At 45.9% G+C, this 18,563-nt stretch overlaps 1 protein-coding gene across 2 annotated transcripts in view; it reads left to right on the top strand.

Annotated features, from left to right (window-relative positions):
* Nucleotides 1–17,994, top strand: part of LOC147610199 (S-adenosyl-L-methionine-dependent methyltransferases superfamily protein) — a 34,822-nt gene extending 16,828 nt beyond the window's left edge. The window contains exons 14-16 of one of the 2 annotated variants that reach the window (XM_086786609.1): nucleotides 17,003–17,175; nucleotides 17,257–17,407; nucleotides 17,771–17,994. In XM_086786609.1, coding sequence (XP_086642735.1) covers nucleotides 17,003–17,175; nucleotides 17,257–17,407; nucleotides 17,771–17,971 — 525 coding nt within the window. In that variant the 3' untranslated portion in view covers nucleotides 17,972–17,994. Of the gene's footprint in view, nucleotides 1–17,002; nucleotides 17,176–17,256; nucleotides 17,408–17,770 lie in introns of those variants that run through there. The other variant, XM_086786610.1, reaches the window with a different exon arrangement.
* Nucleotides 17,995–18,563: the final 569 nt, after the last annotated feature.

Genomic DNA, 18,563 nt, shown 5'->3' with positions numbered 1-18,563 from the left:
CAAATCGGTGTACCTGTATGAGGTATCCTCTGTCATCCCAACAAAATGAAAAAGTACTGAACTAAAAAGCTGAATCTGGGTGTGCAATAAGTACAATGAGTGGGGGAGGGGATGGAGCTCTACTACTAGGAGAATGCAAAGCTATATGCATGGAGTATACAATCATGATATGCAACCTAGCTAGCTCCATCCTGTACCATACTGGGGGTATAAAATGGTATACATCAATGAAGGGGGTGTCCACAGCTCCCTGAAGAACATGCCTGGGTCTGCTCTGCAGCGAGCCAGTCGCTCCGCACCCTCTCTGTGAAATTGAGCTCTGATCTCTGTCATCTCTCTCTGGTATAGGCGTGGTGTCCGAAAGCCAGGTGTCCTCTGTCTCTTGCGGGCTCTTAGTGTCTCTGCTCTCTGGAGAGCAATTCCCTGCCGTGTAGGGGCTGGGAGTGGGATGGATCTCTGAAAAAATGTAGTAATCTGTGTCTGTCGTCCCCCCTCTGGAGCTGTCTGAGCCTGTAATGACGTCTCTCTGTGACGCTGTATGTCTAGAATGAATCTCTCAGTATGCGTTGGTCTGCTGCCTCAAAGATTTGGCGTAGGGAATGTGGCTCTCTGAATAAAATGGGATCTCTCTCTCTGATGGCTGTATATGCTCTGCATCTGCATACATAATGCTCCTCACTCTCCACCTCCTCTCTGCACAATCTGCATACCCTCTCCTCTCGGGGGATCCGTGCTGCTCTGCCAGTCTCGATCTCCAATCGATGTGATGAAACTCTAAGCTGACCAATAGCCACTCGGGAGCCGTGTGGTAAGAAGCCCTCCATGTATCTAGGCCTCTCTATAAATCCATCATCAGTGATACTCATGAAGTGATCTCTGTAGTATAGCATCTTTGGTGGAAGAGGTTGTGTAGGCGATATATATGTTTCTCGTGTATATAGAGCTGCCATAGGTCTTGTTTCAATACTCTGTTCCTCTCACTATGAGAGAGACAGATATGTGGTGCATCCTTGTCATACTGGAATGGTGGTAGATGATCCATGTCTAGGCCATGCTGTGAGAACCAATGTGTGACCTGTGCATACCATGATCCTCTCTCTCCTGCCTCAGCCAATTGTCTAGATGCCTCAAAAGCTCTGTATGACAATCTGTCCTGTGGCATCTCTCTGAATCTGTCTAGCAGGCATATAGTAGTCTGGAATATGGCCTCTACCATCATAGGAGGCGCAACAAACTCTGCTCGGATAATGTCATGAGGTACTGATGATTTGCTGCGTATCATGCGTGCCATCATGAGGGCCTGTGGTCTCTCTATCTGTGTCCACCAATGGGTAGCAAGGCCTGGTGCCCATACCGTTGTTCCATACATCAGTGCCGGTGTGACTAATGTGTCAAATAGCCACCCTTCGTCCGGGCTCCTGAAAATGCTCCTGGTGGCATTATCTCTCTAGCATAGCCAATGCTGCATATCCCCGTGTCAATCTAGCTCTGGCTGCTGAACCCATGGTGAAGCCTGTGGCTGCTGCAGAGAAGGTAACCCCTAGGTACACGTATGATGTCACCACCTCCACCTGGCGTCCTGCGAGAGTGAATGTCAGCTGACTCCTGCCCTGTCTCCATGTATGAAAGACCATAACCTTGGTTTTCCCAAGGTTCACAGGAAGACTCTGTGCAGAAATCATCGAGTGCATGTAGATGTGGCTGTAGACCTATTGGAGACTCAGACACTAATACAATATCATCAGCATAAAGCATAATATGTACTGAGGTACCTGCTAAATCAACTCCATCAATGGTGTGCATCGTCCACTCCGTCGCAGGCAAACCCTCTGCTAGTGCCCTGTTAAACAGGTGTGCAAGAAAAGGAGCCAAAGAATCTACTGCATATATGAGATGCTCACCTTGCAGGCCCATATGGCATAGTGACAGGGGGACGGCGGGACGGCCACGTGGGACGTGGGAACGCCGTCCCGAGCAAGGACACTTGCGTAACGGCCTGGGGACGGCCAGGGGGCGGTACGAACGGGACGTGACCAGGGGACGCCCGTCCCCCCGTGGGAACGGGGGGACGTTGTCATTCGAGGACGGGGACGGCTGCACAACGGCTACATTTCCAGCCGTTTTTTTTTCAAATAACGGCTACTAGCCGTTGGCGGCTGGCCGTTTGAGAGTTTGAGAGAGAGAGAGAGAGAGAGAGAGAGAGAGAGAGAGCCAGCTGCCATATACTATATAATGGGCTACAAGCTACTCCTCTTCTACTCAAGCCTTCCAAGACTTGAGTTCCTCTCCACCATCTCCCTCTCCTACTCAAGCTTTCCTCTCCACTATCTCCCTCTCCTACTAGACTACTTCAATCTTCCCTCTACTTCTTCTCCTACTCTACCCTCTAAGCTCTCTCCAGAGTCCACCCTCTTCTACTAGACTACTACTAAGTTACTAACTATTCATGGCATCCTCTTCTCGTGCGGGCAGATTTTAAATGTAATGTGTATCATGATTCATAACTTTTGGAGTTAGAAAGCTTGTTGTTATTGATTGATTAATCTTGATTCTTTACTCCTCTAAAATTAACAATTTTGAGTGCCGTCCCCACCCCCCGTCCCCGTTCCCTACCTTTAGCCGTCCCTGTCCCCTAGTAACTATGCCATATGGTCGGCGGCCCGTCCATACTGTAGGTGGCGGATAGCTTCCTTTACCATCGAGTGGGTAAAGAAGCTAGCTATGGTAGGTCGAGGCTCCTGTGGTGGCTGAGGTATAGGTGGCTGCTCTGGGGCGTGGTATAGGCCTGCATATGTGTGCCATGTCTGTGGGTCTGCAATAGGTGTCGGTGTCCGGGGCTCTCTGAAGTGCCGCCATGAGATAGGGCTATCTCTACTCATGAAGAAATGAAAGATCTCTAGCTCCTGTATCTCTGCGAAGGCCCGCCTTTTGCGGCGAGTAAGTCTCCTCATCTCTCTCCTCGACTCCTGCTCTGTGATGGCTCCCAAGGCTCTCTGTATGCGGAGCCGTGAGTATAGGGCTCTGCACTCGTCATTATACCATCTGTTCTGGGGCATAGTCCCAGATCTCGCAGGCTCTCCTGAGTGGACACGATGTGGGAAGCTCTGTAATGCAGCTATGTGTAGGAGTGATGCCAGCTGGGCTGTAATGGTATTCATAGGTGCCAGGGGATCCATGAGTAGGAGCCCATCCTCTACCCTGCCAGTGTATATGTTTGCCATGTCATGTGTGAAGTAGATGGTAGTGTGTGGCGTCGATATGTGGGGGGCTGGTGATACTGGTGATCCGGCTAGTGAAAATGCCAAGTATGTATGATCTGCCCCAATAGGACGAGGTGGAATGGAGAATGAGGTGACAAGCTGTGATGCCTCCAAAGACCCCATAATGTAGACACATCCACACACAAGTATTCCTAGCCCTAATCCTTATATTATGTACAATGAGATAAAGTACTTTTCCAAAAATACTGGTTTTAGATCTGATTCCATCTCTGCCAGATTGCCTGTGGACTTGTGTTTCAGATGGAAAAGCTCCAGGGATATGAGATGATAACATGCTCTGCCTCTCCTTTTGTTGGTTAACATTTTCTTGCAAGTTTGGTTACCCAAAATTGTTGGGGGCACTAGCCCAATCGAAGCTGTTTTACAGACCCCTTGACCTGCCTACAACAAGGTGACCAAGGCGATTGCTGCATCAGCCCCAAGCAGACCAACACGATGCATGCGTGAGACCAGGCGTCCAACTGTGTAGACCCATGGGGAGATGAGAGCTCTCTCTTGCTTTGTAAGAAAAAAGAGTCCCTCCCTTGATTTTATACCTTTGGCCCCCTTAAATTTACGTGCATATGTGATCTTCTTTCACAAAGAGCAATGTGGCGGTGTCACGTGCACCCATGCACTGTGGTACACAGTGACACATGGGCTCATCGTCGATAGTGCAAAAAACATGTACAGAAGTAGTACCTTGATAGGATATTTTGTTGTATGCCATGACTCCTTTGTGAGCCCCAGTCCGGGACATGTCAAGCACGAGCTACATTGGTCAGTCTCCCAGCTATAGAGGTCTGTCAGGTCAGTCCTCTTAACCCACTTTGGGGAATTCAGCAAGTACTCCTCATGTAGGTACATGTAGGTACATGTAGATGTCAGCCTTAGCATTAGAATGCATTAGAGCATGTTAGTTGCATCAATGTAGTAGGGGCCAGTCCTAAGGCCAGCCCCAAGGCCAACCCAAGGAGGGGACAGCCTTGCGATGGGTGGTAAACACCTTCAGCCAATAGTAAGACCCAGTCGACAGCCATCTATGTGGCCTGGGCAGCAGTCAGCCAGCAGCTAGAAGCCCCACGACTAATTCAGCATTTAATGCTAATTAATCCCAGTCGTGGCAGATTTGAACAAGTCGACAGCAGTAGAAACCAGCCGACCTGCATCCTTTGGACATATAAAAGGGTGAGCCTGCCATAGTCTAGAAATCATCAGATAAAAACTCAAGTATACATTCTCAGTCAAGCATGTGTGCTTAGGCAGCTTGCCTTTGCATACTTTCAGCATCCTTTGTGCTTTCAAGTCCAAGGCATCCGAAGCTCAGTCTCTTCCCAGAGTTCTTAGCACACCATCCCTCAGTCTTGGGCCGGTGTATTCTCTGCGAAGATAGCTTCACAGTTCGCCTACAGCTTATGCACACCTCTGCCCAACGTTTGGTCACTTTGTCCTTGCATTTGGCGGTCGGTCATTCAATCAGTTTGTCCGCTCAATCTTGTGGACACAGTTTACCTTGTATTCGGTTCTCCAGAAGAAATAAAGCAAATACTCTTGCTTGCAGAGGGGGGCCCTTTAGTGGGTAATTGGGACCCCATTTGGTGTCGTCTCGACTACTCTTTCAGTTCATGTATGCTATTTAAAGGATTGCTAAAGACTCACTAAACTCAGGTATAAAGAAGGCATCGTCGTTTCACACGGTCCTAGTTTGGTGTATGCTACATTGGTATGAGAGTATGGGAGGTGATTCAACTCGGCGACCTAGGGTGAGAGCATCTTGTGGATGGTAAAGCAGAGATCAGGAAAAACCACTCGCCCATCCACCATGGCATCAAGCTCCGAAGACATAAGAAGAACCATTCGAAGAAATGCTTCCACAAAAAGAAGATGAAGATAACCAAAAGTTAAAGGAGCAAATAAGGCAACTCTAGATTCAACTCGAAAGAGCCCAAATGGGAAAAAAATTGGCAGAATGACAGGCAACCTTGGCCTAATAAGAGACACCCAAAGAACAAAGTTCCTCAATGGAGCAGTGGTGTCGATGAACGACCGAAAAAGAAGAACGAGACCGTGAAGCAAGACTGGCCAAACAACTGGCAGAGAAAACCAAACGCAAGGCCAAAGAGGAGCGATTGCGGGCAGAGCTTGAAGCAAAGCGAACCATGAGCAACATGCCTGAGAAGACTTGAGGGACCAAGATGGGATGTGTCCTAGTGCCATATCATTTGGACGTGGACGGGTTCACTCTGGGCTTGCGTACCAGAAAGGTCAATAGTTATAATCCATCCCAATAAAGGGAGCCATGAAAAGAATTCATCCCATTAAAGGGAGCCATAAGTCCATAAAGCCATCAAACTGAAGAATGCAAAAGATGACCATATATATATAACCATGTCATATATTGCAGTCCTTGAGCATTGTGCTCACAATAGAGATGACCTCTAGATTCTAGGCTTCTCAGCCATGAAAAGAAAATTTATTGAAACACATTCAAGAAAAACATACAACACTTCTCCTTGCATTTACACACAAGGATTAGGTGTTCAAAATACATAAACCATGAAGAATAAAAAAGTAATAGCTTTGTAACCTCAAAGAATACTAAGCTCTTCTTCTTTGCCGAGAACATCATGAAGCCATGAAACAAATAGAACTCCATTATAGCTTGCTTTGAGCTGGAGAAGCAGCTTCCATAATACAAAGATAGAAGATAGACGGGCACTTACAAAGAGATTGTAAGCTAATTGGTGTCTCGAGGGAGGGCTTGAGCAACCGAGAGAACAAGAGAGAGCTTGAGCCTTGAGAGAAAATAAGCAAAAACCCTGCAAAACAAACACAAACAAGACATATTAGCAAAGCAGTGAAATCACACACACACACACACACACAATCAACAGCAAGGGCAAAGGAGAAGGGGTACCTGAGCTAGCTAGAGTCTCAAGGGAGGGCTTGGAGCATGAGAGAGCAAGGAGAACTTGTGAGCTTGCAAAACAAACAAAACACAACATGTTAGCACACACACACACACACAGACCACAGACCACAACATGTTAGCACACACACACACACAGACCACTAGGAGAGAAAACCTTGGAAATAATTCACTTCTCTCAAACCTCTAAAAATGTAAAAACGTAATAAGTCCTCACTCCAAAAAACCATAATGTTTACTTCCAATTATGCTTGGTACTGCTATGTATAATCCTTCCAATGGCCATAGTATGCACCTTAATAAGATCGTTCTCACATAAGAATGAGAGAAAGCCTTATGCTTTGATACCAATGAAACTCGCCCGGGAAGCGCGGGAGTGGGCGTGCATCACTTGACCATGAGCATAATTAACATTTCGGCATTTAATTGTCAAATCCCGATAGGATCTCCTCGTAGAATGCTCCTGGTACATGACTCAAAACCTGCAAACAAACCAAACAAACATGACGGGGGTGCAGGTCTGACTCACCTCCCAACCTTGATAGCCGTGGGCAAGCCCACAAGTCTTGGCTGTCCCCACCGAGCCACGAGATGAGCTAACTAGATGGACTTACCGACCAATCTCTACCTCGTTACCGCCACGAAGCTACCCTCGTGGGCCTCGAGACTGTTGTCGGCCTCGGCTGCTTGAAGCAGGTGCACGTCTGCACTAGATCCAGGCTCCTGACAATAGAGCTCTCACAAAGACACGCGAGACTCTATATCCCTAATGACTAACCTTGGCCACCCTTTTATAGGCTTTTGGTCGGTTATTGAGCGTCCACACTTGGGTGCCTGCCTGTCCATACTTGGGTGCCTGCCCATTAGTCTATCCCTAACTCAGCTCGCCAATCAGCCTGCCTAGCTCCAAGCTTTCCCAAACCTCGAAGCTAGTCTTGTGTGCTTGTAGCACACGGTAGATACACACTGTGCACATGACATACTCCCCTTCCTCTAAGAGCTCACTCTTGAGCTCACTAAAAAGCCAAAGTAATCTCTCTGAAGAGTAGTCAATGTCTCCCATGTAGCGTCCTCCTCAACACGATCCTTCCAGGTGTTGTCCTTCTTTCTCCTAAGCAACACAGGTGCACCCCAAGGTGATTTACTTGGACGGATATGGCCAATCGTGAGATAATCTTCGAGTTGTTTAGCCAACTCATCTTCCTCAGCTTGGCTCATTCTGTAAGGTGGAATACTAACAAGATGAGCACCAGGGATCAGGTCAATACGATGATCTACTGCCCTTTCAGGTGGTAAACCCGATGGCAGTTTCTTAGGAAATACATCTTGAAACGAATCAAGTATCTTCTGTAATTCTTTGCTTTCAAATACACTTAATTTATTGACATCCATAGAAGGTATGAGAAATGAAGAAAGTGGAATCAATACACAATGGAAAGCAGTAGACAAAGAAGAATTCATTATATTGCCAAAAATCAACTGTATTTACAAGAGGTCCCTGACCTAAGATACTATACTGGGTGTTCCTATGTTCAAAAGAAAAAATATGACTAGACCAATCTATCTGGACTTGAAGAGTCTTAAACCACTTAATCCCTAATAACAAGTCTACATGTTCTAGGTGCATAATATAGCATTCCAGAGTATCTTGGTAGTCCTGAATCCGGATCGGTAGCATCTCCACCTTTCGATCCCATACTTGCCGACCCGCAGGTAGGCGTACCTCATAGGTATGATCGTTGGGTGTTGTGTCAAGACCCAATTTCTGCACAAGTTTGTAAATAACAAAGTTGTGTGAGCTGCCAGGGTCTAGAAGAATGTGGATTCTATGGCCATTCACTTCACCATAAACTCGGAGAAGATCATGCAAGCCAAAAACTTTAGAGTTGAACAGACAATCAGAACATGTACTAGGGCGAGAAAGTACAGTAACTGACGTATCTGTCAAAGACAGCTGGTTAGCTGTCTTTGGCTTGGGTCCTGCGTTGGTCTTTGCACCCTTTTGCTTCGGGCACTCGGTACGCATATGTCCTTTTTCTTCGCAGATGAAGCAACGTTCCTCCTTCTTGAGCTTCAAAGCCTTAAGGAGACGTTTCTTCTTCGTTGGTGTCGAAGTTGAATTCTCGAAAGTTGGGTCCGAAGACTTTCCTTCAGTCGTGCTAGCCATTGGTGCGGAGAACTTCCTTTTGTGCTTGTTCCCCTGCTCGGTAATGGGTTTAGACTTGGAAGAGACCATTGTATCACCATAGATACGAGCGGAATGAATGGCTTCGTCCAAAGTTTTGCATTTGTTGTTTTTAACTTGTAAACGGTATGAGTCGGGTAAACCGGCTACGAAGAAACCCAAAAGAGTTGTGGGATTCATCTTCGTAGCTTTCATTTGCAAGTCCCTAAATTTCTGGAGATAGACCTCATAAGTGAAATTCTGCGAGGTCATGGTCAAAGTAGTAAACCGGGCAACAACATCATAGTCATCCTCTTTCTTGAGGAATTCTTTCTTGAAGACGTCTTTGAACTGTGCCCAAGTTGTTGGTTTAGGGTTGAGTTCCTTCCACCAAAGCAAAGCTTTGTCTGAGAGGAAACCTGCTGCTGATTGGATCTTTTTCCCATCGTCATATGGATGGAACTGGAAATGGACTTGCCACTTATGTAGCCAAGGGTCCACTATCTCCTTGGTACGTTGCTTTTGCTTGCCCCCGAACTATTTCGGAGTAATATTGGGGCCTAAAGCAGATGCCAAGGTATCCATACCCGAAAGAGTAGATAGGGTAGTGGTCAACAAAGAGATGGAGTTCTGTAAAGCCTGCATCTGCACGGCGATTTGTGCTTGACGTTCCGAGGAAGAAGCTTCGAGAGCAACTTTAAACTCTTGGAAATTTGATTTTGACACATAATCGTGGAAAAGATAGGCATCGGTGACTTCCGTAGCCGGCAGGTCTTCACGTTCGAGAAAGGGCTCTAACTCGTATTCTTGGGTCGACATCTTGAAGAGGGCAAGGTGAGAGAAAATATTTATCTTGCACAAAGAGAGTGCTAGAGAGCTTTATAGCTTGAGAGATGTGTGGCAAGAAGCCCGCTTAAGGGGAATATATAGGCTTCCCCAAAAGCATGTATAGCTTTAAAACTTTGCTTTTGTGTTTTGTTTTGGTATATATATATATATATATATATATATATATATATATATATATATATATATTCTGTTTTCTTAAAAAAAAGGAAAAAAAACACTGATAAAGTAATAAGTGGGTTTTTAAAACCCTTTTACTAAGGTTTAGCAAAAAAATCGAAAGTAAGAATAAACTAGGCGTGGTAAAAAAAAAACGAAAGCTAAAAAAAAACCTCAACGCGTTTGCTTTTCGCGTTTTTCTGCTGCACTCGCATGCTGTCTGCAAGCATTTTACAGAGGAGGCAGAGTGGTGATACTAGAGAGACGCACCACCTGACGGTGCGAGACCTATGGGACCAGTCTGAGACTTGCAGTATGGAACTCCAACGGAGGATCGAGACTGGATGTGGGGGCCTTTGAGGACAGCTTCAGAGATAGGGACATCATCTTCTGCACGGAGACACATCAGGCCCTAGGCACCACATTACCGAGAGTGGCGGGATACAGATGGGAGACGACTTGTAGATAGGAGGCCCGTTCAAAGCATGGTGGTCGCGGATCTGGAGGAGTTGCAGTTCTTTTTAGAGAGGAGCTTCAGGCACTCATCCATGTTATGCGCCGTGATGAGAGCGCGAGGTACATGTGGGTCAGAGTGACGAGATGAGGGTAGACCCCTATACATTGCTATATGTTACTTTCCACCCAGCACATCTCATTATGCAGCGCCCAAGGGGCAATCTCCACATATGATTCTAGATGAGGACATATGTTAGTTCTCCAGGGAGGGAGATGTTATCATACTTGGGGACTTTAATGCTCGAACGGCTCAGTACCAGACCTCCTTCTTTGACACTTCGGAGGAGATGTTGAGAGAGATAGATGTGGAGGAGATGTGTTTGACCCGGAGATCACAGGATGAGGTGGAGTGTACTGAGTATGGGAGATACCTCTTGGAGATGGGGACTGCACATGGGCTGGCCATTTTAAATGGCCTAGAGAGATATCCACTTGCCAGTGGCTTTGTATCTGTATGTATCCCGGGATCTCAAAGAATTTATCATCGAAGAGTCTCAAGAAGTGATCTCTATAGAACTCACACTTCTTATCTATCTCTGATAGAGACATCCATGTCTGGTGTATGTGTAGTCCGAGTAGATCTACCTGGATGATCTAGTTGATCTCTTGTCTTGAGAGATCAAGGTAGGGGGAATCTAGGCTATACTGAAACAGGGGGAGACGGTCCATCTTAATGCCATGTGCATGAAACCACTCGACTACCTCAAGAGTACCATGCATGTGTCGGTAATGGTGGTGACCGTGTCACTGAGGAGGAGGGCAGTCCAGCTCGTCTCAATCGCTCCTTCTCACTGTCGCAATATAATTGCATAGAGGACTCTAGTGCTAGTCGTGGGAGGCGATCTCTATCAAGCGTGCATACATGCTGAATATAAGTGACAGTTTGAAAAAGGGCATCTGTAACCAGTGGGGCCATCCCAAACTCTGCATGTAGAATGTCATGTGGTACAGATGGCTTACTCCTGATCATGCATGACAACATCATCACCTGTAGCCTCTCTATGCTCCTCCAGTGATCCTTCCCTAGGCCTAGTCCCCAAAAGGCTGCACCATACATAGCCGCTGGTTGTACTAGAGTATTAAAAAGCGAGCACTTAGTGCGAGGTTCTTGGAAATGTGTCTGGATGTGTGGGAGAAAGAAGAATTAGGGTTAGGTTAATTCATGTGTGGGAGACATACACAGAGAGAACAAGGGAGAGAGAGAGAGAGTTGTGGGGATAAGTCAACTCATGAGATGAGTGTGTGACTCCCCTATCACACATGTATATTGCACTAGTACACATAGTGCACTTAGTACATTAAAAGTACTAAGTGTACTATGTACTATAACTTATGGGCTTGTACACACTATAAGGGTGGGCATAGTGCCTTTACCCCAACAACCTCCCACTTAAAGGCAAAGTGCCCTTAAATGAAGGAAAACAAAAAATCAGCATGTACATGATAATATACAAGGCCATATCAAGGCTGAAACTGGCCTCATCCAATGCCCATCAAGTGTCTGCAATGAGCAAACCGCTCCGGAGGCAAACTCTTTGTCAACAGATCAGCCGGGTTGTCATCCGTATGAATCTTAACAAGCTGAATTTGCTTGTTCTCTATCACCTCTCTGATGAAGTGATACTTCACATCCACATGCTTCGTCTTTGCATGAAAGACAGGGTTCTTTGCCAACTGAATGGCACTCTGACTGTCACAATGCAACAATGGAACATCCCCTGTATATCCCAAATCAACCACTAACCGAGATAGCCATAATGCCTCCTTGCAAGCCTCTGTGGCTGCAATATACTCGGCCTCTGTAGTAGATAAGGCAGTGCACTTCTGCATCCTGGATATCCATGACACAGCACCTCCTGTGAATGTAAACACATAACCGGTAGTAGACTTCTGGTTATCTGGATGACCGGCATAATCCGAATCCAGTGTAACCATGCACTAATGCATCCTGTTTGCCAAAGCAAATGCACATATCCTGTGTGCCCTTCAGGTATCTCATGACACCTTTCACTGCTTCCCAATGCTTCTTGCCAAGGTTGGCCATGTATCTAGAAACCACTCCCATTGCAAATGCAATGTCCGGCCTAGTAGCAACCATGGCATACATGAGACTGCCACAAGCTGAAGCATACGGAATCTTGGCCATATCAGCCCTGTCTCTATCTGACTGTGGGCTGTCCATAGCACTGAGTTTCACATATGGAGGCAAAGGAGTACTAGTCTTCTTCCCCCCGTCCATATTGAACCTCTGCAAGACTTTGCCAATGTATTCCTTCTGAGACAAATACAACACTGATTTCTGTCCCGAAGTATCCGCATACCCAAGATGTGATTTGCATCACCCAAATCCTTCATATCAAAGGTTTGATGCAGCCTCTGCTTCAAGGCATCCATCTCTTTACGAGATTTCCCGGCAATCAACATATCATCAACATACAAGATGAGGATCAATAGACTGCCATCCAAAGCTTTCTTGGTGTACAAGCAGTGATCTATGTCACTTCTCCTGAATTTCTGTGATTTCATGAATGTATCAAATTTATGATACCATTCTCTTGGTGCCTGTTTGAGCCCATAAAGACTCTTTTTCAACTTGCATACAAGCTTCTCCTTTCCACTCACTGCATAACCCTCCTGTTGCATATATATCTCCTCATGGAGATCACCGTGAAGAAAAGCAGTCTTCACATCCATCTGAATCAAGTCCAGATCATCATGCGCAACCAAAGCTAACACAGCTCTAAGTGTGGTCATTTTGACCACTGGTGAGAAGATCTCATCAAAGTCCACACCATATTCCTGCTTGAAGCCCTTAGCCACTAACCTGGCTTTGTATCTTGGCTTTGCATCTGGTGCAACTTTGAGCCTGTAAACCCACTTGCATGGCAAAACCTTCTTGCCTGCAGGCAAATGCACCAACTTCCAAGTTCCATTTTTTTGCAGAGAATCCATCTCTGACTTCATGGCACGCTCCCAAAGAGCCTTGTTTGCCCTCTGTAAAGCCTCCTTATAACATGAGGGCTCCCCACAGTCAGTGAGCATCAAGTAGTCAACCCCTGGAACAAACCTGTCAGGGGCTCTGGAGGGTCTTGTGGACCTCCGTACCCAATGACCATCATTTGCAGGTTGCTGTCCAGCCTGCATATCACCCATTGGTGGCTCCTGTTCCATGCCATAAGGCTGAAATATCATGCCCGGTATTTCTTCTAACTGTGGTATATCCATAGGGATACCTTCTGCCATCTCTGGCTGTCCATTTGGACCATTTTCAGCACCATTTAAGGGCTGGTTTTCCTGCTGTAATGGCTGATTTACAGCCCTTGGTTGTTGTCCATGATGTCCATCATCATCAAAGATGACTCTGCTAGGCTCCTGTTGCCTTGCAGGCTCCTTATACATGCATGTTTCATAAAAAATGACATCATTGCTGCGTATGATCTTTCTATTCACGGGATCCCAAAGTCTATACCCCATTTCACCTTTGTCACCATATCCTAGGAATATGCATTTGTGAGACTTAGGATCAAGTTTGGTGCGCATTTCCCTGCGTATGTGCACGTACGCAACGCAACCAAACACTCTCAAGTGCTTGTATGACGGAGGCTTCCCTGTCCATACCTCTTCTGGCACTTTCCCACCAAGCCTCGTGTTAGGTGACCTGTTTATAAGATGAACGGCTGTCATAACAGCTTCAGCCCAAAAACCATGAGGTAATGCAGCATGTGACAACATAGAACGGACCTTCTCCTGTATGGTCCTGTTCATCCTCTCTGCTGTCCCGTTTTGTGGAGGATCATAAGGAGTAGAGAGCTCCCTCTTGATGCCTTTAGCATCACAAAAGTCCTGAAACTGTTTGGACATATACTCTCCACCATTGTCGGAACGCAAAGCCTTCAGTGTTTTGCCAGTTTGATTCTCAACAAGAGCAACAAACTTCTGAAACACTGAGAATGTATCACTCTTCAAACGAAGAGGATAAACCCACACCTTGCGTGTGGCATCATCAATAAAAGACACAAAATATTTTGCCCCTCCCAAAGAAAGCTGAGGCATCTCACATACATCTGTATGCACAAGCTCTAACTGAGCATCTTTCTGTCCAAGAGCTTTCTTGTGGGGGCACTGTAGTTGCCTGCCATATATACAATGCTCACAAAACTGAAAACTTGAAAACTTTAGAGAAGGCAAGTAACCCAAACGAGACAATTGCTCCATTCCTTTGACACTCGTGTGTCCCAACCGGCTATGCCACATAGAGATTTCCGGCAGCTCGGTTGCATTTACATTAGCATGGTGACAAACACTGCATGCATAAAGTAAAGAGTGTCCACCTTAGAGCCTCTGGCAACAACCAGTGAGCCCTTACTAATCTTCCACTTTCCACGACCAAATGTGGTAACATAATCAGCATCATCAAGCTGTCCAGTAGAAAGCAGGTTCTTCTTGATCTCAGGCACATGCCTGACATCATGGAGCATAAGCTGTGAGCCATCTGAAAACACAAGCCTCACATCACCTCTGCTAAGAATCTTGCATGCATGGTTATCACCCAAATAAACCACTCCTTCATTGCCAGCAGTATACCTGACAAACAAGTCTCTGCAACCTGTGACATGAAAGGAGGCACCTGAATCAATGATCCATGGGTGCATACCATGACCACCTGTAAGAAGTGAATGGGCATCAAGTGACGCGAGGAGAGTAGCCAGCATGAAGAGAGGGTAACGCCTCTCTCATCCTCACACTGTCGCGTGTTGCAGTCCCTTCGCTTTAGCGACTGGATATCAGGCGGTACGGTACGACCCCTTCGCAAGGGGCGCAGCTGCACCACACAACTCCAGCCAGTAGCGTAACAAAGGGCAGGCGAGCGAAGGCGTTGGCGAACAAGCGCTGGCTACTAGGCGCTAGGCGAAGGCAAGCGAGCCACTGAAGTGAGCGAAGAAGAAGCGTTGGGCGGACAGGCTGGCGGGCGGACCTCATCGCGTGTGGGTTTCGCTCCTCGTCACCTTCTCCGTCGACTGCAGGCGTGTTAAACGCTAAGCGTACATACTCAGCTCGTTTTGCAGCTCTTCTACGGTCAATTTCCAGCTCTGCACCCTTGAGAACAAAACCCTAAAACCAGAGCTCTGATACCAGTTGTGTGGGAGAAAGAAGAATTAGGGTTAGGTTAATTCATGTGTGGGAGACATACACAGAGAGAACAAGGGAGAGAGAGAGAGAGTTGTGGGGATAAGTCAACTCATGAGATGAGTGTGTGACTCCCCTATCACACATGTATATTGCACTAGTACACATAGTGCACTTAGTACATTAAAAGTACTAAGTGTACTATGTACTATAACTTATGGGCTTGTACACACTATAAGGGTGGGCATAGTGCCTTTACCCCAACACTGGAAACACTCTCTCCCCATACGGTCTAGGGAGGCATGTCCCCTAGCAAGTCAGTCGGTGGCAGCTGTGGTCATGCAGAACAAAGGGCCTGTAAAAGTGACTCCTAGATACACATACTTCTGCACAATCTCCACTCGGGCATCTCTGTATATGAAAGAAAATCGTGAGGCGATTGCATAAGATGTGTTGAAGACCATAACCTTGGTTTTGCCCAAATTGACCGTAAGGTCTCTCTCCCTGCAAAATCTGTCCAATGCATTTAAGTGTTTCTGTAAACTCTCGGCTGAATCTGAGATCAAGACAATGTTGTCAGCATATGCACTACTGTCTGAGCCAATGGTGAACCTCTACCTCCGAAACTATCCACAAATACTGCGATCTCATCAATGTATAGGCCAAAGAGTGTAGGTGAGAGTGGGCAGCCCTGCTTAACCCCAATAGTGCCGCATATATTTCTAGAGGTCCCACCGGGTGCACGTACTCGGCCTAGTACCGCCTCACATAGTGCCATCACACCCCACATCATCTCATGTGAGAATTGGGGCTCCTGCAAGCAGCCTATCAGACGGGATCGAGGGACGGAGTCAAAGGCTTTGTGGAAGTTCACAAAGCAGCAACACACGTGTCTCTTTGAGGGCCTTGCCTCCTCTATGATAGCCCGTAAAGTAAAGATATGGTTGAGCGTGGAGAAGTTTCTCCTGTAGCCTGCCTGGTCTGATGCTCTGTTTCCCATTCTCTTTGCCATAGAGCTCATCATGTCCTCTAGTACTGCCCCATAGATTTTGGCCATTGTGTGACCAATCATGATAGTCTTGTAGTTACCTGGGTCCGTGAGGTCTCTTGCTTTGTGGATGGGGACAATGGTGTTGGTAGTCTAGGAGGGTGGGAAGCCTTCAGAGAGTGCTCAGTTAAAAAGATTGGCAAGAATGGGAGCCAATACGTTGTGCCCGTGGGCAAAATGTTCTGTGCAAACTGAACTCGAAATCTTAAAAACACAGAAACCCTAAAGGCTTAAATTTCAGATACCACTAGAAGTAAAAACCTCAGATGCAGAAAAATAAAACCGTAAACACAAAGAGGAATCTAAAATAATAAAAAAATCGTGAGGCGCAGAAATCCTAGATGCAGGAGGGCAGGGAGAAATCCAGGTGTAAAGTGAAAGTAGAAACAGTAATGATGCAAATATCCTTCAAAAGACAAACTTTAAGAAGTGTAAAAATCTTAAAACTGTGGAAACCTTAAAAGCAGAAGGACTATATGCAGAAACATGAACTCTAAAAGGGAAAAACCTTAAATGCTTAACCCTCAGAAGTAGAGGGAGGAAGGAAGGGAAAGTGAGCTTCAGCTAATATGGTTTAGAGAACAAAGTTGATTCAGAAGGTGAGCTACTTAGTATTGACAATATGGAAGTTCATGGTGTAGAGTTTTCTATTTAATGTTTAGTATTGATTTGACACTTGATTAAAACTTGAATCTTATTGGAGCTCGTTTGAAAGTGAGAGAACTCAGTTGATTCAAAAGGTGGGATACTTAGTATTGACAATATGGAGGTTCATGGTGTAGAGTTTTCTATTTATTATTGATTTGACGCTTGAATAAAATGGCTTGGTACTAGGTAGTAGGTTGATTGATGCCAGGACAGTGGTGTTATCTTTACAAGTGAAAATCTAAAAATTTAGCATTTTTGGCTCTTTGCAATGCTGATGTGTGTTCACCTGATGGCGTGTATGACAGCTTTGCATTGGTGATGGGTTGACTGTTGTAAATAGAGGGGCCAAGGCTAGTGATCAAAATGGTCACCTTTCACCTTCCCTTCAGGATGACCTGAAAGAAGACATATTAGAGGATCATGACCAAGGTGACAACCTTCATGTGTTAATTATTGATGCGGACTCGGAAAATCCCAGGTAAATGAAGGGCATGGTTCTGTTGCATTTTTCCTGATTTGATTTGGAGAAATGAAATGACATTTTAAATCTAATTTCTAGCTCTGGGATGAGCTGTCCACCTGCGGAGTTTCTGGAGGAGTCCTTCCTAGTGGCTGCAAAGGACAGGTTGTGTGAAGGTGGAATGTTAGTGATAAATGTTGTGGCTAGAGCTAAAGCTCCACATATTACTGTGCCTGAAAGGTTGAAGAAGGTGATCTCTCTCTCTCTCTCTCTCTCTCTTTCCAACGTGCATGATAGATACACTCTTGTTATATTACCTCGGTCTCATAGACCCTTGTGGTCTTTTGTAAGACACCTGTGGGCATGCATGGAGGGACCACATATGCATCGTATGTGGTCCACTGTCTGCTGGCTTGGCTATGATGTTAAAAGACTTCTCTGTCTCTCTGTCTCTCTCTCAAATCTGTGCGCGCACGAGCATGCAGCTAGGGCTGTGCTCACGCGGTTGAGAGAATATTGCAGTGTGAGTGATTGCCACGTACATGTAGTTTAGTGCATGCCCACTTTGGACTCTTCATGAATAGAAGCTTAAATGAAAGCTTTCCTTTCACAGGCGTTTGCTGAAGTTTATGGTCTGGAAGTTGATGAGGATGTGAATCGAGTACTGTTTGCCCTGCCTCGTTCAAGTGGCATCAGCGGCAAGGAAGATGTTTTAGAACTAGCCTCCAAATTAAAACAACTGGCCTCAAATTTCGCTCCATGGAGCAATGGCCCAAATGTACAAGAACTCGCTGCAAAATTGACTCGCTATTAATGGTATATAGTTTTGACGTCTAACTCTCTCCCTCTCTCATTGGTTTATGCACCGGGCTCCTAACCGAGAGATCCTAAGTCCAAGTCCCATTCCTTGCACTTGGGTGCGGTCACATGGATTATTTGTGGTTGGGTATGAGATTAAAAGAATCAATTTCCCCTCTCTCTCTCTCTCTCTCTCTCTCTCACACACACACACACGCGCGCGCGCGCGGAGTTACAATTTTTGTTTTGTAGGCCATTTTGGCCTCTCAATTTTTGCTTTCTTTCTTCTCTCTTATGTTGTTATTTATTGTGAAGTCCTGTTGCGAAAACCAGTTCCTACTCCTATACATCAGGGTTCTATTCCAACTGAAGATCTTATTGATCGAACAAGGAGTTGCTGAAAGTAATTAGAATTGGGTTTATCAACAGCATTATGTGGCTGTAGCAACGATGTGTCACTATACCATGCCATTGCGTAGGCTGTAGATGTCCTCGAATGCATGGGGACTAAGCACTTGTGTGCTTTACTGGTCTTCATCGCCTGTTAGAGAGTGACAAGCTTGCTGCATTTGTGTTTTGTGTTCGGAAGGGAGATTTGTGATGGTAAG

This window comes from Cibotium barometz, chromosome 49, assembly GCF_041138505.1.
Source record: "Cibotium barometz isolate CiBa-2024 chromosome 49, ASM4113850v1, whole genome shotgun sequence".
NCBI classification, from domain to species: Eukaryota; Viridiplantae; Streptophyta; class Polypodiopsida; order Cyatheales; family Cibotiaceae; genus Cibotium; species Cibotium barometz.
The sequence above is the reverse complement of the archived record's forward strand: the minus strand, read 5'-3'. Positions and strand labels throughout refer to the sequence as shown.